This window comes from Pristiophorus japonicus, chromosome 7 (genome assembly GCF_044704955.1).
Source record: "Pristiophorus japonicus isolate sPriJap1 chromosome 7, sPriJap1.hap1, whole genome shotgun sequence".
Taxonomy (NCBI): Eukaryota; Metazoa; Chordata; class Chondrichthyes; family Pristiophoridae; genus Pristiophorus; species Pristiophorus japonicus.
Window position 1 is genome coordinate 51,542,580 of NC_091983.1, and position 21,333 is coordinate 51,563,912.

Sequence of the window (21,333 nt, forward strand, 5' to 3'; positions counted from 1 at the left end):
ACTTAATGTATTTGGCAAAAAATTCCCCCTGCATGTTTGTTTCAATTCAAAAATGTTTTTTCTAATTTTCCCTTTCCTGTTTGGATGCTGGCAGGCAACAGTGGCCTTGTGGGTGCGGAATTCCTAAAATGCATTCGGGACAACCTTTTTAGCCAGTATGTAACAAGCCCAACAAGGGAGGGGGTGGTTCTGGACATAGTTTTAGGGAATGAAACTGGGCAGGTGGAAGAGCATTTTGGTGCTAGTGATAATTCAGTTAGATTTAGGGTAGTTATGGAAAAGGACAAAAATAGACTAGGAATAAAAATGATGATATTCATCAGCTCACATGATTATTACAGGAGCCTGCTGGAAAAAGTAGGGAAAGATACTATTTCTATATAGCACAGTCTATTGTGTTCTGTGAAACACAAGTCGCCTAGTCGGGATCAAGATACTGTTAGAAACACATGTGTTTTATAGATGAGCATGGTTAAATCTAGTCTCGCAGGAACAAACCAAGCCTCTCGCAACACATTGCTGGCTGCAGAATTTTAATAATGAACTAAAAAAAAATGCACTGTTTTCCTAAACAACTACATATTGGAATACAAAACAAAATCCACAAATACAGGTTTGACCTCCCAAATCCAGAATGTTCCGAAATCCGGACATCGCACTGATCCGTAGAGGGGTCATCCGAAATCTGAAAAATGTTCCAAAATCCGGACATTTTTTTGGCATTTTGTGCCAAAAATATTGCTAAACGGTCCAGCCATTAAAAAATCAGCAGCAACCACGGTCGGTCCTCGCCAAGTTTACTCTGAGGCCGGTTACCGGTGAGTTGGGCCTTGGGAGGGAGGAGGGAGGAGGGAGGAGGAAACAAAATAATAAATCACAAAACACTTCACTTTTAAATTGCTGAATAACAATTTAAAAATAAAAACTAACTTACCTTTTTTGCAGGTCTTCATACTTACCGCTGTTCTTGGGGCTGCAACGCAGGTTTTTCTCGGACGGTTTTTTTCGCCCAGAATACAGCCGGCCGAAGGGTTCCGAAATCTGGAAATACCTGAATCTTGGCCCGGGCGTTTCCGGATTCACGACGTCGGAAATAAGTTCAGAAATCCAGAAATACCTCTGTCCCAAGGTTTCCGGATTTTGGAGGTTGAATCTGTACTCATTTAATTAAATTTCAAACCATTTCAGTAATCTCGCACCATAAATACCAGGAGTGATGAAGGGGACAAATCAGTTACTCCTGAGAGTCTGGGTGTGAGTGTGTGAGAGAGAGAGAGAGAGAGAAGAGTGAGGCGGTTGATGCATGAATGCACATGCGCTTATGAAGTCAATACTTTGGGACAGATGTTCAAATTACTAGTGTCGAGGTTTCCACTGAGAGCCAATGCACATGAATTACATAAAACAAGCAAAGCAATCTAGGCGTATGGTAGCAAAATACCACGGCAATTATATTGCAGTTTAATGAATTACTGCTTTTAGTTGAAGTTTTTGTTCTGTAATAGTTTAAGTTTCTAATCTCATTAGTGTTAACTTACTGATGACTGAAGAACAACAAAATAAAAACAAGTTTAAACAAGATGTTCCTCATGGTTATTTCTTGTTGAATTGTTTCAATTAAAAACACTATCTGAAACTGCAGGATTTATAGTGCTTGGTTCAGCAATCGAACATATTTCTTGCGAACATCCAATTCATCAGCTGGGCGATAGTAAGGTGTCCAAACAGGTTCTCCAGTAAACAGTCGCATAACCTTCACGTAATTCTACAACATAAAAATTATAGTTATCACAATCATCTGTTGTAGGCTACAAATCTGTTTTCAACTACAAGGCGAGGATCTTGTGTAGTTTGACAACACCGTTACTTTTATGTAGCAATGGAAAGTTGCTAAGATACTTGTGAGTTTCCCACAGCAGTCAGCCTGATGCAGGGTGAACCAAGAGGTCCCAATCTTGGTCAGGCCAGCATAAAGACACAAGGGCAGAAATCGTAGAAAAGTCAGCCTGATTAATCTCTAGTGATCAGACCAGTTATAAAAATACAAGTCATTAAAGAGGTCCAGGAACAGTCAATTACCTGAAGATATCTGGTTGGATGAAAAAAAGTCATATTTCCACTTCCTCCCGAAGGTTTAAAATTTTGTCCGTCTATTGCTTTTGCTTTTTAAAAAAAAAAATGACGACAAAATCATTGTTTTTGTTTTAAAAAGATCTTGAACGAGGTGGCTTTACAATATTCATTTCGGGCTACATTAGCCGAGACCTGACCAGATGCTGCACACCAGGGACACACAGCAGGTTATACACAAGAGCAAGCTTCCACCCAACACACATGTGGAAATGTGTTTTTACCAGCGTAAAAGTTTGAATATAAAAATATTTCAATTAAACATTAAAACACCTGTAAAATTAGTTATTTTTAGCCCCATTAAAACATTAATTTATTTTTCAAAAAATTAAATTGTATTTTAAATGTATTTTTTTTATTTATTTGGTGTGTAAATGTGTTTGTGATCCCCATTCCTTATGGGGATTGGGTACATACGGAACCCCCATAAGTAGGAATGAGGATCCCCCTTCTTTCATTGGTTGGGCCAGCCCACGTGATCCTAGGGACGCTTGCGAACCACATATCTACGCTTTGAGGCCCAGGAGCGCAAGTCTCTATGGATCCCAAGGCAGAAGGTAGGCGCGGATTTTATTTACGAATGCCAGGCATTTCACCACGGGAAGCATCTGTCTGCAAATTCAGGTCCCTTATCTTTCTGGGCCAAGTAGGACTGCAGAGCTTGCAATTATCTATAAAAAGGAAACTGAGCTGCTAGTAGTTGTTTGAACAGCTCAGAAGATTTGACACACACCAACTCTTCCAATACTTATCAGTGGTGCGCAGCATGTAGGAGAGAGGTCTTAATACATCATCCAAGACAACATGGATTCCATTTCCTTTTTTAAAATGCATGCCATCCCAGTCATGTACACTGAAATGAACATTTCTCAATTGCATTACTAACTTGCAGTATCTTCCTACATGCTGTATAACACATGCAGACATTGGTGGTAGCAAATATTCAAATAAGAACTTAAGGCCAAGTGGAGAAGGATTCCATGTGACAGTAGTTGAACATGGGTCAGTCTTTCTTATGTACTATATTTTCCTAGTTTGTCAAGAACAGATATTTTGAAAGTATTGTTTTTAATGTTCTGCACGTGACATCTCTATCAACAGCCGCCAACGGCATTAACATTACCCATTTGACCTTTGCGGTGATCAATAAATTCAACGATGCTGTTTGTTCAAACTTACATTCTCGTCCAGCGTGAATCGATGATAGATCCCTGCAGGAAGTGTTATCATGTCTCCTTTTTTCATGGCAATTCGGATCCATTTGTCATCTTCATCTCGCACATCGAAGTATCCACTCCCATCGAGGAAGTAGCGAATCTCTTCGTCCAAATGAAGGTGCTCCTGGAAAAAGGATTTAATCTAAAAAAAAATATACAGTTAATGTCAAAAATACTTTGAGACTATTTGAAGATTATAATTTGTTAATGCATAAGTCTTTCACCCTCAAAACAATTTTTTTTTAAAACCACAATTTCCCAAGATCACTGCTCAGCAAGGAGACTGCGACAATCTGAATCAATGCTATTCTACGATTGGCTGACAGGCGAGAAGTCCACCTAATGAACCGTTCAGGATTCACTGAGGAGAGGTCAGCTCAAATGTCAGCGAGACAGTGATTCAAACCCTTCTGGGAATTATCTATAATGCGGCATGTTTTGAGAGACATGTTGACATGCTCCCACACAATGAAAACGACAGCGTCATTATCTAATTTTAACTACTTCTGTTCAAAACACCGTAACCACAACATTTTGTGGTGCTAAAATATTCCTTTTGATTCAGTACAGCAAGAGGCTCATTTGGAGGGAGAAAATATTTTTACATCAAGCATAGGAGAGTGTACGGAAAGGTTTGACCAATCACCAAATGTTGCACCATTCAGATCGTAACAGCACAGTGCTGTCTTCTGCTGACCAGACTATGAAACAGCAGTCTTTACCTTCAAATCAGTCAATTTTCAAAATAATAGTACAGGTATTTTACAAAATAAAATGTTATAAAACTTTCATTTTTATAAGAACATAAATAGGAACAGGAGTAGGCCATACAGCCCCTCGAGCCTGCTCCACCATTCAATAAGATCATGGCTGATCTGATCATGGACTCAGCTCCACTTCCCCACTCACTCCCCATAACCCCTTATCGTTATGATTGACATACAACCAATCACTCTGAAGTGATCTCCGTTACCCATGCAACGTGGCACCACTTCGTGCACAGCAAAATCCCATAAACATCAATGGGATGAATGGCTGAAATTCTGTTTTAGAGAGTAGCATTTGAGGGGTGCGAATTGGCTGAGTCACCAGGAAAGCTCCCCGCTCTTGTCCCAGTAATGCCATGGGATAGTTTACATCCACCTGGACAGGACTTTGATTTAACATCACCCAAAAGACATGTGCAACACTCCCTCAGTACTGTACTGAAGTGTCAGTCTGGAGTATGCACTCAATTCTGTAGTGGGGTCTAACCCCCCAAGCTTCTCATTTAAATGTAAGAGCACCATCAATTGAGCCAATCTGGAATTTGAAGAAAGACTTGCATTTATGTGGCGCCTTTCACGACCTCAGGACATCCCAAAGCACTTTACAGCTAATCAAGTACTTTTGAAATGTAGTCAGTCACCGTTGTCATGCAGGAAATGCAGCAGTCAATTTGCGTGCAGCAAGCTCCCACAACCAGCAATGTAATAATGACCAGATAATGTTTTCTCGTGGCGTTGGTTGAAGGCTAAATACTGACCAGGACACCGGGGCTAACTTCCCTGCTCTTCTTCAAAAGAGCCATGGGATCTTTTACGTCTACCTGTGAGGGCAGACGGGACCTCAGTTTAACATCTCGTCTGAAAGACAACATCTCCGACAGTGCAGCACTCCTTCAGCATTGCACTAAAGTGTTTAACTAGGTTATGCGCTCAAGTCCCTGGAGTGGGACTTGAACCCACAACCTTATGACTCCGAGGAGAGAGTGCTACCCACTGAGCTACTACATTTATACTACTCTTCTAAAATGGATTATCAACTTATTTATAAAAGCTCAAGTCATGCAAACCATAAATAATTACCTTTTCCTCATAATTTGGCAATGCATCTTTGTGTATGGTTATTATATCCATCCAGGAGTAATTCCTCTCTTTGCGAATCTTCTGCAGCTCTGGATCGTCCTCATATTTGTCAGCATCCAACTGCAGAGCAAGAATACAGAATGTGTAGTAAATTGACAAACTACAGGCGATTGACTAGTAATTTTAAAAATAATCAAAAAACCTGCCTGGAATAACATACTGCAGCAGTAAGGTTTTTACAGTTTTTGATGTTTGCACATGGGTGCTGAGAACTGGATGGTACTTGCAGATGCTCCTTTGTACAGGCAGCCACCTGCACGAAATGTCAACAATACTACAAACTTTACAGATTAATAACCCAACTAAAAGTATGAGGTCTGTAAGAATGTGATATAAATTGTAGAGTCCCTCCAATATTGCTAACTGATACATGTTAACCACACGATTAACTGTCAGCATAAACTAATCATATCCCGATTAATTCCAAACGGACAGATTTTATTTTAAAATATACTCTATCCTGTTATTTATTTTTTTAGCTCAACCTCTGTTTATTTTTTAATTATTTGAGCATTCTTCACTTTTTAATGTGATCTTATTTCTGGTCTCCAAGCAAGAAGTCATGCGGAAATGCCAACCAATTTACGCGGGACTTTTAAACCCACCCCAGTCCAGCCCATAACCCCCACCCCCCACCCACCCACCCCCTTCCGAGTCTGCCCACTGAGCCAGGGATAAGAAATTCAGAGTAGAAAGTGAATTTAAATAGACAATTAGAAATGGATTTACAAGAAAACACAGGGAGCAAAAATCAGAAGGAAAAAAAAAGCTGCAAAACAAATTCAAAAAGGTAAAAATTGAGAGAATGAAGGGTGGAAGGAAAGATAAAACATAATTGTATGAGAGACATAGAGTGTAGAAGACATACTAATCAGAGGCAACCAGAGAAGGATAGACTTGCACAAAGTAGGAATGAGACAGATTTAGAGACAAAAACAAAGTGTCTCAGATACACAGGCAGGCAGAGGGAGACAAAGACTGAAAGAAATACAAAGTATTGGAGTGGGAGAAGAGCACAGAGAAATTGATATGAGACGTTACTTTTAATCGTTGAGGGATGGCACATGAAAATATATGTAGTAAAACGTTAAAGTTAGCAGACCCTATAATGTAATATATTAAAAAGGAACCATATATCATGAGTAAACACCGTCAATAAATGGCAGTTCAGAACTAGTTGGCTGTATAGATTGAAAGCAGAATGAAGAGTTTTTTTTTCTGACTCCTATAATTCTTTGTAGTCTGCAGCAAAAAAAAAGACAGGAAAACAAATTTTTGACCTTTTAAATTCTGGGGACGAGTACTTACTCAAATATGTGTCCGGTATTTCATTTAAATTTGGATTTCAAAGTCTATTTAATATACATATAGATTAACATTTCTATATGGAAAAAGTACAATAGATGTATGGCATTATAATTATAAATAAATGGCCACAGTACTTGCACAGGATTTTATGATTATTTTTAAATCAATGACATTTTGTGTAATGTGCAGCAAGTTCTGGGGCCAAGACACATTACAGCGGTGTGCATGAGTAGTTTACAGGGGAACAAAGATATTCTGGTTGATATTACATCCTCAGAACCACACAGTTCTGGCTATATGGTCTGGATTTTCGACTGATTTGCACCCCATTTAATGCCTCGGCGGGATACAAAAACAATTTTTTTTTTGGCGTGAAACGAGACGCCCAAGATTTTGCGCCCGGGTGAAATTTGCGCCAATGGTTTTGTGGCGACGCTAAAACTTAGCGCCCGTCCGCTATTTTGACCGTTTGGATGCCGTAAATCGTCGTGCATCGCTGCGCTAGCACTCCGGGCGGAACTTTCGAGCATGTCGCCCGATTTAGCATCTGCCCGGGAACCTGCCAGCAAAAAGCAGTTTCACCCAGGTAGCTAACGACCAATGACACCATCTTAAAAACGGAGGAGAAAGTCGGAGTACTGAGTGAATAAAAGCATTGGGAGAAGAATGCTGCATTACTGCATACTTTTGATTGTGAAGTTTGTGAATTTATAGTTTGTTTTAAAGGACATTTAAGCATATTTTAAAAGATGGGGGCCGTGCTATGTCAGCCATTAATCCTGGCAGCTATGTTTATATGTCGTCAAGCTGGAAGGCTTATTGATGATCATTTGCAACGTAATCGGAGAGGTCGCAGCTGTATGGGGAGGAGGCCCTATCGCCCCCAAGAGTTTACAGTGAACATCGCTCATACCTCCTGCTCTCTGAGTCACAGTGTGTTAGAAGGCTGCGCTTCTGAAAAGTGCTGACAGAGATATGCCAGCTCGTACAGGCAGACCTGCAGCCTACCAGCTGCAACAGGACTGCACTGCCCGTCGAGGTGAAGGTGAATGTGGCACTTGCCTTCTATGCCTCCAGCTCTTTTCAGGCATTAGCGGGGGACATATGCTCCATCTCGCAGCACACTACACATCGCTGCATTTGCCAGGTTATTACTGCACTGTACGTACGCAGGATGGACTGCATAAACTTCCCAATGACCAAGAAGACCCAGAATGAGAGGGCTGTAGGTTTTGGACAATTTGCTGGCTTCCCCAAGGTTCAGAGTGCCCTGGACTGTACGCACATCGCCCTGCGAGCACCTTCAGAGAATCCAGAGATTTACCAAGACCGAAAGGGATTCCACTCCATGAACGTACAGATCATCTGCGATCATACTCAGCGCATCATGGCAGTCAATGCCCAATATCCAGGGAGCATCCATGATGCTTTCATCTTGTGTCTCACACATGTTCCAGCGTCAACCACAAGGCCAGAGCTGGATACTGGGGGACAAAGGTTATGGCCTCGCCACCTGGCTCATGACCCCGCTCCTCAGACAGAAGCTGAGCATCACTATAATGAGAGCCATGCAGCCACACGCACATCATCGGACAGGCAATTGGAGTGCTCAAGCAGCGTTTTCGCTGCCTGGACCACTCTGGAGGCTGCCTGCAATACTCCCCTCAGCAGGTCTCCGAGTTCATTGTGGTGTGCTGCATGCTACACAACTTAGCCATCACGTGGGGACAGGAATTGCCAATGGGGATTGCAGCACCACCTCAGGAGAGGGGGGGGGGGGGGGGAAGGAGGAGGAGCCTGGCGAGGAACCCGTGCCACTACCACCACAACCACAGGGGAGGCATCGTGGAAATTTCGCCGCTGCAAAGGCTTTACATCAGCAACTCATAATTGAACGTTTGCTTGACGAGTGAATGGCACACGTTTGACCGTTGCCTGGCCACTCTATCCCACCATGTTGACTATTCCCACTCTTATTCTGAAAATGAGACAGTACACAGGAATGGTTATGGTGAATAAAAGAATTTATGAAACATTGTAAACTTTTATAACTTTAACTTAATTTTGAAACTTTAATAAAATAACAAATTATCTGTATCCAGCAGTGTGATTATTCAAAAACATTATTATAAACAACAGAATGCAGAACATAATGCAGCAACCCCTGCCCCACCGTCTTTTACCACCGGCTTTAACCCCCCTCCCCTCCCCACTTACCTGCTACTTCTAACCCAAGATGGCGTGCAGCAACGTTGTCAGAGCGCTGCTGTGTTCGGGGGAAAGAGACAATGGAGACGCTGCCTCGGGACACACTAGACCAGCTCGTGGCGTGGAAGGCCCGCCTTCTGACTGGCGAGCCTCTTCAGCAGTGTTGCCAGTCACAGGTGGTTGGGTCTGGGTGTAACACTGGGGAACGCAGAGAGAAGGGCGGGAGGATTGGACTGCAACACCTGCCCAAGCTGAAGCTGAGCTTGTGCCTATGATGCACTGTATTTGGCAAGGCTTCGCACAACACTCTCCGGGACTCCAGTGTCACTGCTGGAGGCCACCAGTCTCGTGTGGGCACTGATGGCCTCGCAGGTTTCACGGCTCGCACTGACAATCTGTGACCCAGCTCTGTAATGGTCACAATGAGACTCTCGATGGTCGCGAGAATCCTACCCAAGACATCAAGGAGCTGATGGGTGAGGTGGATGCTCTCCCTGGACATTCCCACCATGTCCAGTTCCATGTCTGCCTGTCTGTCAGCAGACAGACTTTGCCGACCCACCCTCCGGAGAGATGGCATACGGGATTTGACCCCAGAACTGCGTTGCCGCACGCCACTAGTCCCAGGAGCCTCAGAGTTGTCAAACCCCGAGAAAGTTACATCATCCTCCTCAGACCAGGTGAGTGCCGGTGGTAAAACAGGGCTGGATTGCTGAACTCGTCCTCTTCCTCCTCCTCCACACAATGGCCTGACGTGGAGGCTTGATTTGAGGGATGCTGCGGCTGTGGCTGGTCCCTTGAGGGATGCGGTGCCTGTGACTGGTCATCTGGAAGTAGAAGGCAACAGACAAGTGGTTAGCAGCAGGGGAGGAGGCAGGGTGACATGAGGAAGGTCACATAGCACAGGCTCATTTGAAGGACTGCCGCTACTCCATTATATGTAGTCCACAGACACTGCATGACATTGTGAACTCGGGTTGGGGCAGACACTGACATTGCCCCAACCAAGCCCAGGGAGTGTGCACGACATACCCTCAGTTTCCGAGCGGGGCGTCAGCGCCCCCAATGGCAGTTGACCGACCCGAGACACCGAGGAGGCCTACCACTCGCTCATTGAGGTCGGTCAGTGGCAGGATCTGAGGCAGATCGCTGCCTGTCCTCACCTGCTCACGGCGATTATGGGACTTCTTCGCCTGCAGGCAAAGATGAAAATGGGAATGCTTACAAGAGGGTCCATCTGCTTTTGTGGCACAGATAGCGACCAAAGCATTATACCACCATCATCAACATCATAGGCAGTTCCTCGGTATCGTGGAAGACTTGCTTCCACTCTTAGAATGAGTCTTTAGGTGGCTGAACAGTCCAACATGAGAGCCACAGTCCCTGCCAAAGGTAGGACAGACAGTCATTGAGAGGAAAGGTGGGACAGGTTTACTGCACATTCTCTCCGCTGCCTGCGCTTGTCTTCTGCATGCTCTCGGCGACGAGACTCGAGGTGCTCAGCACCCTCCCGGAGGCACTCTCTCCACTTAGGGTGGTCTTTGGCCAGGGACTCCCAGGTATCGGTGGGGATGTTGCACTTTATCAGGGAGGCTTCGAGGGTGTCTTTGTAACGTTTCCGCTGCCCACCTTTGGCTCATTTGCGGTGAAGAGTTCAGAGTAGAGCGCTTGCTTTGGGAATCTCGTGTCTGGCATGCGGACAATGTGGCCTGCCCAGCGGAGCTGATCAAGTGTGGTCAGTGCTTCAATGTTGGGGATGTTGGCCTGGTCGAGGACATTGATGTTGGTGCGTCTGTCCTGCCAGGCGATTTGTAGGATCTTGCGGAGGCATTGTTGGTGGTATTTCTCCAGCGACTTGGTGTTTACTACACATGGTCCATGTGTCTGAGCCATATAGGAGGGCGGGTACAGCCCTGTAGACCTTGTGCTTGGTGACAGTTTTGAGAGCCTGGTCTTCAAACACTCTTCTCCTCAGGCGGTCGAAGGCTGCGCTGGCGTACTGAATCTCATCAATGTCTGCTTTTGTTGATAAATGTCTCCCGAGGTATGGGAAATGGTCCACGTTGTCCAGGGCCGTGCCGTGGATCTTGATGACTGGGGGGGCAATGCTGTGTAGCGAGGACAGGCTGGTGGAGGACCTTTGTCTTATGGATGTTTAGCGCAAGCCCCATGTTTTCGTACGTCTCAGTAAATACGTCGACTATGTCCTGGAGTTCAGCCTAAATATGCGCAGATGCAGGCATTGTCCGCGTACTGTAGCTCGACAACAGAGGTTGGGGTGGTCTTGGACCTGGCCCGGAGGTCCACACCAGTGGAAAACTTGTTGGACAGTGAGGTGGAGCATGGCAGTGAGGAAGATTGAGAAGAGGGTTGTGGAGCGATGATACAGCCCTGTTTGACCTCGGTCCGGAGGTGGATTGGGTCTGTAATGGATCCGTTGGTAAGGATCACGGCCTGCATGTCGTCGTGGAGCAGGTGGAGGATGTTGACGAACTTTTGGGGGCATCCGAAATGGAGGACGCCGCTCCATAGACCCTCGCAGTTGACAGTGTCAAAGGCCTTTGTAAGGTCGAAGGCGGTCATGTATAAGGGCCTGGTGCTGTTCCCTGCATTTTTCCTACAGCTGTCGCGCTGCAAAGATCATGTCCGTTGTGCCCCGTAGGGGATGAAATCCGCACTGTGACTCCGGGAGGAGCTCCTCAGCCACAGAGAGAAGACGGTTGAGGAGGACTCTAGCGATAACTTTCCCAGTGGCCGAGAGCAGGGAGATCCCTCTGTAGTTGCCGCAGTCGGACTTGTCCCCTTTTTAAAAAATGGTCACGATCACTATCCCTGAGCTTTCCTCTCTGCAGATGAGAGATGAGGTCAAGTATCCGTGCCAACAGTGCCTCTCCGCCATACTTTAGTGCCTCAGCAGGGATTCCATCCGCTCCCGTAGCCTTGTTGTTCTTGAGCTGTCTTATGGCTTTTCCTACCTGGTGCGCCGTTGGGGTGTCAGTGAGGTCGTGGCCGGTCGAATGCTGTGGGATAGAGTCGAGAACACTCAGCTCAAAAGGCAGAATCTCAGTTGAGGAGATCTTCGAAGTGCTCCTTCTAGCGGGCCCTGACTGCCTCCGTGTCCTTGATGAGTGTTTCCCCGTTCTTGGCCAGCAGTGGGGTGGGGCCTTGGGAGTTTGGACTGTAGGTGGCCTTGATTGCGATGAAGAATCCTCGCACATCATGGCTGTCGGCCAGTTGTTGTATCTCCTGTGTTTTCTCCATCCACCACCTGTTCTTTAGGTCCCGGGTTTTTTGTTGGACCTCAGCCTTGAGCCACCTGTAACGTTGCTTTGCTGCTCCACAGTTGGGTTGTTGCTTGGTCTGTCCTCCAGGCCTCCATAACCAGTGCCTGTGAAGAGGCGCTTGGTCACTCAACCAGAAAATACCAGGACTGGTTTGATGAGAATGATCAGGAGATCCAAGAGCTAATAGTTCGCAAGCGCAGAGCATTTCTGAGCCTTAAGCAACTTATACAATACTGTCTGAATGTAATACAGTCCTCTGTTTAATGCCCTTGGAAGTTGCACATGGTTCATCAGGAGGACATTGAAGTGCAGAGACATCTTATGAGATCTCAGAAAGCAATCTTAATAATGTGTAAAGATCATTCATGGCAAATAAGGTAAGCCTACCTATGTGTCATGCATTTTAGGAGGCAACCCACAGGCTGCTGACAGGCACCAAAAGCACAAGAACAAATAGTGTGTCAGATTTATAATTGAAGTAACATATAAGAGTGTATCGATAAAAATTGTACTCTAACGGCCCTCGAAAGATCGTTGAACTTCTTTTGGCACTGTTTCCCACTCCTGACCACAGTATCTGAGGCAGAGACCTCCTCAGTGATTTCCCTCCATATTCTACTAAAAATGGATGGCAGGGGTCTAGATCCACCCCTGCGATGTAATTCCTGCCATCTTCTCTCCACAGCCCCCACTAGAGCTTTGTTAGCCTCTTGGCTAAATCGCCTGGCACACTGTCCACAATCCTCCTCCTCCTCCATGATCAAAATCCAATTTTAAAATGGCTGATTCAGCCCCGGGTGCACTGCGCATGCGGACGGTTGCACCCAGCATTAGCGTTTACGATTGGACAGCAGACCAGAAGCGCAGAGCGGCTGATTTTTTTTTTAAAAAACGCCGGAACTTTCGGCTCCAGCGCACAAAGTCTGTGGTGCAACGCAGCAGTTAGCGCTAACGCTCCTCGTGAACTTTCATTTGCTCAAAATTGCACGCTCTGGCGCTAACACTAACCCGGCGCTAAATTTTTGAATCTGCTGTGAATTGCGCCCGGAAACCACTGAAATTGCAAAAAGCCGAAAATCCAGCCCGATGTTTTTCACCGGCTGTTTTCCCGATTTCACTTATACTATTTATATTTTCACCTGTGCGATTGTGGTACAGGTTGAATCTCCCTTATGCGGCGGACCTGGCCAGTGCCAAATAAGGGATTTTGCTGGATGAGGAGAGGTCACGTGTTTGCAACCCATTCCCAGCCTCAAGCTCCTTCGGGGCCTGCTGGCCCGCTGACACTTCTGTGCTTATACACATGGTTCACACTTGGCTCTACTGAGCACAATGGGTTAAACAGAGTGTGAGTGAATCTTCCTGTTTGAGTTGCCCCTGAACCAGTGTGGGGAGACTCCAAGAACGACTCCAGGAGTGGGACCAGCAGCAACTGGAATTCGTGCTGGAGCAGCAGTTCCTCATCCCCTTCTCCACCGACCCTTACACCAGCCCTGGGCACAGCTCAGGGGGAACGGTGCTGATCGACACCTCACACATCCACTGCTGGTCGAGGAGCCAGCACCGTGCAAAAGGAAGGCGAGTCAACGGAGTCCGCAGGCCGGGGGGGCCCCCCGAGCTATCGGCTCCGAAGTTGGGTAAATTTATTGTGGGTCTGTTGAGATTGAAATGTGCCGTGCAGGTGTAAATGGCCAAGCTTTTATTTTTAAAAACAGTGATATTTTGAGGATATTGACCAGCCGTATTGTGCGCATGTGTCACCCTGAGGCCGGGAATGGTCCAAACGAGGGGTGGTGCTGGATATGGAAGTCCCGGATAAGAGAGGTTCAATCTGTATAACTAATTATGGCCTGGTTTGTCACATATATTTTCCAGTATATAATTTTCCACTTTAAATAAAAATATAATCTTTTGCATTTGTGGTTATACCTGTTTTGTGTAGTGTGTTGCAACTCTGCTATCACCAGTCATTGCTATGTTTTAGGATTGGAGACCAAGTTGAATTTAGAGATGAACAGAGTACATGATTCTTTCTGCCAGAGTTCATTCATCCTCACAGTTCCCTGCAGTTACATTGTGAATTTTGTGGTCACAGGAACAAAGACATTGGTGCATGGTGATGATAGGTTGATATCCAAGAGGAGATTGTCAAACTCATTTACCGGGTCTAGAGACCACTATGTCCAGATGTTCTTCTGTAAAAGTCACCCATTTTTAGGACCCCATGAAGTCTCATGGAGTCACATCAAACCTTCTGTTGATTACCACCTACCGCCCTCCATCAGATTAATGAATCAGTACTCCTCCATGTTGAACATCACTTGGAGGAAACAGTGAAGTATAGCAAGGACACAGAATGTGGGGACTGCAATGTCCATCTCCAAGAGTGGCTCGGTCATACCACCACTGACCAAGCTGGCAGTGTCCCAAGGGACCCGACTGCCAGACTAGGCTTGCAGCAGATGGCGAGCGAGCCAACACAAGGGAACAATCTACTTGTCGCAGATACACCTGTGGTAGAAGTGACCACCGCACAGTCCTTGTGGAGACCAAGTCCTTTCTTCACACTGAGGTTACCCTGCAAGTGCTAAATGGGGGAGATTAACAGATCAAGCAGCTCAAAACTAGGCATCCATGAGGCACTGTGGACCATCAGCAGCTACAGAACTGTATACCCCTATAATCTGTGACCTCATGGCCCAGCATATCCTTCACTTCTCCATCACCATCAAGCTAGAGAACCAACCCTGGTTCAATGAGGTGTGTAGAAGAGCAGGCCTGAAGCAACAGGTGTACCTGAAAATGAGGTGGCAACCTGGTGAAACGACACAGGAGTACAAGTGTGCCAAACAGCAAAAGCAGAGCTGCATAGACAGAGCTAAGCAATCCAACAACCAATCGATCAGATCAAAGCTCTGCAACACAGACACATCCAGCCGTGAATGGTGGTGGACAATTAAGCAACTAACAGGAGGGGGAGGAGGCTCTTTGAACATCCTTGTCCTCAACATTGGCAGAGCCCAGCATGCGTACAAAAGACAAGACTAAAGCATTCGCAGCTATCTTCAGCCAGTAGTGCTGAGTGGATGATTCTTCTCTACCTCCTTTGGTGGTTCTTGCCATCACAGATGCCAGTCTCCAGCCAATTCGATTCACTTCATTGCTGAGCGCACTGGATGCAGCAAAGGCTACGGGCCCCGACAACATCCCGGCTGTAGTGCTGAAGATTTATGCTCCATAACTAGCCGCACCCTTAGCTAAACTGTTCCAGTAAAGCTACAACACTGGCATCTAGCCGACAATGTAGAAGGTTTTCCAAGTATATGCTGTCCACAAAAAGCAGGCAAATCCAACCTGGCCAAATGCTGCCCTATCAGTCTACTCCCAATCATTAGCAAAGTGATATGAGGAATCATCAAAAGTGCTATCAAGTAGAGCTGACTCACCAATAACCTGCTTAGAGTTTAGGATCCACGGAGACCACTTGGCTCCAGACCTCATTATAGCCTTAGGCCAAATATGGACCCGAGCTGATTTCCAGAAGTGAGCTGAGTGTGACTACCCTTGACATCAAAGCAACTTTTAACTGAGTGTGACACTAAGGAGCCCTAGTAAAAATTGAAGTTATGAGGATTAGGGGAGAAACTTACAGGGGCTCAAGGCATACCTGGCATAAATGAAGGTGGTTGTGGTTGTGGTTGTTGGAAGCCAATCATGTAAGGACATTGTTGCAGAACTTTCTTAAGGCAGTGTCCGAAGCCCAACCATTTTCAGCTTCAAGAATGACTTTTTCTCCATCTAAAGATGGAGGAGCTGTTTGCTAATGATTGCAGTGTTCACCTCTATTCACAAATCCTCAGTCCATGCCCGCATGCAGCAAGACCTAGACAACATTCTGGCTTGAGTTGATAAGCGGCAAGTAACATTCACGCCACTCAAGTGTCATGCAATGACCATCTGCAACAACAGAGTCTAACCACCTCCCCATGAGATTCAATGCCATTATAAATCACTGAGGTCCCCACCATCAACATCCTGGGGGAGGGGGGGTGGAAAAAGAGAAAGAGGAGTCACCATTGACCAGAAGCTGAACTGGACTAGTTATATAAATGCCGTGGCTACTAGAACAGATCAAAGGCTGGGTATTCTGAGGCGAGTGGCTCACCTCCGGTCACCTTCTTGGTTAGGCCAAAGGTACACTATTATATTGAGGGAGTTTCATTTTTCTCTGGCCATATTATCCCCGACTTGAAAATGCTTAATGATATCTGGACACTGGGAGACAAAATGGAAAAGGGTCTGATTCCTCAATACTGACAACCCTCATCTTGATAAGTGCAAAGAACATAGGGCCTTAAATATATTCAATGACCCAGTCTCCATAGCTCCCTGGGGCAGAGAATTCCATAGATTTACAAACTTCAGAGAAGAAATTCCTCCTCATCTCATTTAAATGGTCAGCCCCTTAATCTGAGACTATGTCCCCTAGTTTGAGTTTGCATGAGTGGAAATATCCTCTCTGCAGCCACCTTGTCGAACCCCCTCATTATCTTACATGTTTCGATAAGATCACCTCTCATTCTTCTGAATTCCAATGTGTATAGGCCCAATCTACTCAACTCTCATCTCCAGAATCAACCTAATGAATCTTCTCTGAACAGCTTCCAATGCAAGTATATCCTTCCTTAAATACGGAGACCAAAACTGAATGCAGCACTCTAGGTATGGCCTCACCAATACCCTCTACAGTTGTAACAGGACTTCTCTGCTTTTATACTCAATCCCCCTTGCAATAAAGGCCAACATTCCATTTGCCTTCCTGATTATGCAGGTACAGCAAGTAATCATCATCATGGGCAGTCCCTCAGAATCGAGGAAGACTTGCTTCCACTCCTGAAGTGAGTTCTTTGGTGGTTGAACAGTCCAATACAAGAGTCACATACTCTGTCATGGGTGGGACAGATAGTCGTTGAGGGAAGGGGTGGGTGGGCTGGTTTGCCGCATGCTCTTTCCGCTGCCTGCACTTGATCTTTGCATGCTCTCGGCGTTGAGACTCGAGGTGCTCAGCGCCCTCTCGGATGTACTTCCTCCACTTAGGGCGGTCTTGAGCCAGGGACTCCCAGGTGTCAGTGGGGGTGTCGCACTTTATCAGGGAGGCTTTGAGAGTGTCCTTGTAGCATTTCCGCTGCCCACCTTTGGCTCGTTTGCCGTGCAGGAGCTCGGAGTAGAGCACTTGCTTTGGGAGTCTCGTGTCTGGCATGCGAACTATGTGGCCTGCCCAGCGGAGCTGATCAAGTGTGGTCAGTGCTTCAATGCTGGGGATGTTTGCCTGGACGAGGACACTGATGTGGGGGCGCCTGTCCTCCCAGGGGATTTGTAGAATCTTGCGGAGTAACCATGTGTTTCATGCACAAGGACCCCCAGGTCCTCTGTACTGCAGCACTTTGCAATTTTTCTCCATTTAAATTATAATTTGCTTTTCTATTTTTTCTGCCAAAGTGGATAACCTCACATTTTCCCACATTATACTCCATCTGCCAATTTTTTCCCCACTCACTTAGCCTGTCTATATCCCTTTGCAGATTTAATGTGTCCTCCTCACAATTTGCTTTCCCACCCATCTTTGTATCATCAGCAAACTTGGCTACATTACACTCGATCCCTTCATCCAAGTCATTAATATAGATTGTAAATAGTTGAGGACCCAGCACCAATCCTTGCGGCACCCCAATAATCAGTGTTTGCCAACTGGAAAATGATCCATTTATCCCGACTCTGTTTTCTGTTCGTTAGCCAATCCTCTATCCATGCTAATATATTACCCCCAACCCGGTGAACTTTTATCTTATGCAGTAACCTTTTATGTGGCACCTTATCGAATGTCTTCTGGAAATCCAAATACATCACATCCAGTGGTTCCTCCTTATCGACCCTGCTCGTTATATCCTCAAAGAACTCCAGCAAATTTGTCAAACATGACTTCCCTTTCATAAAACCATGCTGACTCTGCTTGACTGAATGTTGCTTTTCCAAATGTCCCACTACTGCTTCCTTAATAATGGACTCCAGCATTTTCCCAACGACAGATGTTAGGTTAACTGGTCTACAGTTTCCTGCGTTTAGTCTGCCACCTTTTTTAAATAACACAATCTATGAAGCCCACCAAAGCCAGTTTCCCCCCCCAACCTTGCACTCTCCTTCCCATGCATGCAATTTGTCACCATTTACATTATTTTTTAGGGGGTGGGGGTTAAAAGTTAGGAGTGGAAAAAAATAAACTTGGACTATAACATTTTTAGGAAGGACATACTTAGTACACTGCATAGGATGGAGTTTATGCTGCCGCTTTATATCGGTGCGTGAAAACAAGAGCCATTTATCCCAGGGACCTCCAACATTTTGTTGATCCACTTGGTTTCCAGATTGAAAATACTCGGGGGCCGAAATTGTCCCCTCACCCCACCGACTACTACCATTTTTTTTTTAAGTTTTTCCTCCGCCCCAATCCATGGCAACTGCAGGGTGGAAGTACCCTTGGATCGGGGCGGACATCAAAATCAGTCGGAGTCATCAGCGCTGCACTGATGACATCAATGAAACGTGGATGTGCTGCGTGGCGCTGTTGTGTCACAACGTCCATCCCCTTTAGTTAAAGGGGAGGGCCGTTGCGTAATCTGCAGCCACATTAGCGGCTCCCACTGGGCCACCAGGGAGGGTTTTGGCCGGACCAAGAAGGGTCAGAGTGGCCGCCGCCATTGCATGCACCACGTGCTCGACAAGGGCTCCGCAGTTGAGTGGGACCAGTGGGCAGAGGGGGGCCAGAACGTCGGCAGAGACGGGTGTGAAGAAAGAGGGTAGAGCCGAAGTGCAGACGGAGCCGGGTGTGAGGGCAGAGAGAGGGTACAGTCCAGAACACCGCCGGATTCGAGTGCGAGGGTGGAGAGAGCAGGTAGGGCCCAAACCAAAGGTGGGAATCTGTTCAACCTCCGCCACCTCGAGGCCAGATCCAAAGTCCTCCCATCCTCACTGAACTATAGTACACAGACGATGCTTGCGTCTGTGCACACTCGGAGACTGAACTTCAAGCCAGCATCAACACCTTCACCGAGGCGTACGAGAGCATGGGCCTTATGCTAAACATCCGTAAGACAAAGGTCCTCTACCAACCTGATCCCACCACACAACACTGCCCCCCAATTATTAAAATCCACGATGACAACGTGGACCATTTTCCATACCTCGGGAGCGTACTGTCAGCGAGAGAAGACATTGATGACGAGGTCTAACACCGCCTTCAGTGCGCCAGTGCAGCCTTCGGTCGCCTGAGGAAGAGAGTGTTTGAAGGCCAGGACCTCAAACCCAGCACCAAGCTCATGGTCTGCAGGGCAGTTGTGATACCCGCCCTCCAATATGGCTCAGAGACGTGGACTATATACAGCAGATACCTCAAAGTGCTGGAGATGTACCACCAGTGCTGCCTCCGCAAGATCCTGAAAATCCATTGGCAGAACAAGTGTTCTCGTTCAGGCCAACATCCCCAGTATCGAAGCATTGACCACGCTCGATCAGCTCCGTTGGGAGGGCCACATCGTCTGCATGCCCGACACGGGACTCCCAAAGCAAGCGCTCTACATGGAGCTTCGACACTGCAAGCGAGCCCCAGGCGGGCAGAGAAAATGCTTCAAGGACACCCGCAAAGCCTGCTTGACAAAGTGCAACATCCCCACCAACTCCTGGGAATGCCTGGCCCAAGACCGCCCAAAGTGGAGGAAGAGCATCCGGGAGGGCACCGAGCACCGAGTCCCATCGCCTAGAGCAAGCAGAAACCAAAAATAGACAACAGAAGGAGCGTGGGTCAACCCAGGCTCTGCAACCACCCTTTCCTTGAACCACTGTCTGCCGCACCTGTGATAGAGACTGTAGGTCACCTGAGAACTCACTTTTAGAGTGGAAGCAAGACATCCTTGACTCCGAGGGACTGCGGAATAAGACCCAAGAGGGGATGCCGGGCTGCCTGTTGGTGGCTCGGTCAAACCCGTGGCCATCATTATCGGGCCGACCTCGGAGTCGGCCGACAATTAAAATAAAATAGGAGGTGGCGGTAGCGCGGCCGCCTTGCTTCCCGCTGGGGAACGCTGTCAGTAGCACCGACCGACAGCAGCACCGCTCCCGCGGGGCTCACCACCGGTCAGAAGGGGGTCGGCGCGTGCCCGACAGGCGGCAGCACAGATGGTGCGCAAACCTGTTCCCGCTGCTCCCAGCCCGGGGGCAATATAGGACAGGTCGAGCCCATCCGTCTGCCCCCGGTCGGCATGGCCTCTCCGCTCCATTGGTAATGGACCTTAGAGAGGGGATGGGCAATTTCGGTCGCTAGATGTTAGTGAGACGTAGAGAAATAGTTGAAACAATTCAATATCCAGACATGCAGGAAGTTCAGGGTTATTGAAGCATGTTGATCGAAGTGCAACAGTGTTGGGAGTTGGAACACTTGGGTGCAACTGGTGGCCCGAAATGTGAACAATTGGAGCACTTTGACGGGTAATCCGGGGAGACGCAACAGCAAATAAAACACAATTTCGTGTAAAACAGCATTAAAAACATGTTCCAATGTGTGAGAGCCAAAAGTGAAATCACAGATTGTACTTGGAGAGCGAGAGAGAGCGAGAGACGCAACTTGCATGTTGAATACACAGTGAGAGCTTGGAGCTGCGAGCGGCCGCCCCTGGTCTAAGCCGGAGTGCCAGCCTCACCTTCCAGTAGAAGACGCCACATTGCCCCAGCTCCTGCATATTCACCGCTACATTGGGCTGCTGCCTGTGAGGCTTCCGCTGGTCATCCACCGACCCGTCCATGTACCACGCTTCCATTACGCTGTCTTCCTGTATGACTCACTTAGGTTGTGATGCCGAGGCCGCAGTGAGTTGGACAGATCATGTGCTCCAGCTCAAAAACGCCCACCCACACAGGGAGGAGAAAGGCTTGCAACTTGAAACCTTTACTCTGACAGTCTGACAACAAGCCTTTGTGTATACTTGTGAAACTGAGTATTGTTCATTCTGGACTAAATCGCTCTGATTTTGTTTGTTGTAACTTGTGTAGTGTTATTAAATGTTCTTTAGAGAAATAGTATTTGTAGAGGTCACATGATCAGGCATCATGTGGTCAACATAACCTGTCCGGATCTTCAGTAATACCTCCCACCAGAGTTGGCAACTCGATATACATCAACAAAATTGCTTAGTTCCACCTCCACATCCCACTGCTACTTCAGCAGAACTA

General features: G+C 46.7%; 2 protein-coding genes across 2 annotated transcripts in view; one reads left to right on the forward strand and one right to left on the reverse strand.

The window, feature by feature from the left end:
• Positions 1–21,333, forward strand: part of rps7 (ribosomal protein S7) — a 439,982-nt gene that overhangs the window by 335,807 nt on the left and 82,842 nt on the right. The window lies entirely within an intron of this gene.
• adi1 (acireductone dioxygenase 1) lies at positions 517–21,002 on the reverse strand. The gene is made up of 4 exons (XM_070884944.1): positions 20,805–21,002; positions 5,195–5,314; positions 3,310–3,489; positions 517–1,765 (listed from the first exon to the last, which is right to left on the reverse strand). Exons 1-4 carry the CDS (start codon positions 20,919–20,921, stop codon positions 1,646–1,648), a joined length of 537 nt encoding a protein of 178 aa, XP_070741045.1. The 5' UTR covers positions 20,922–21,002; the 3' UTR covers positions 517–1,645.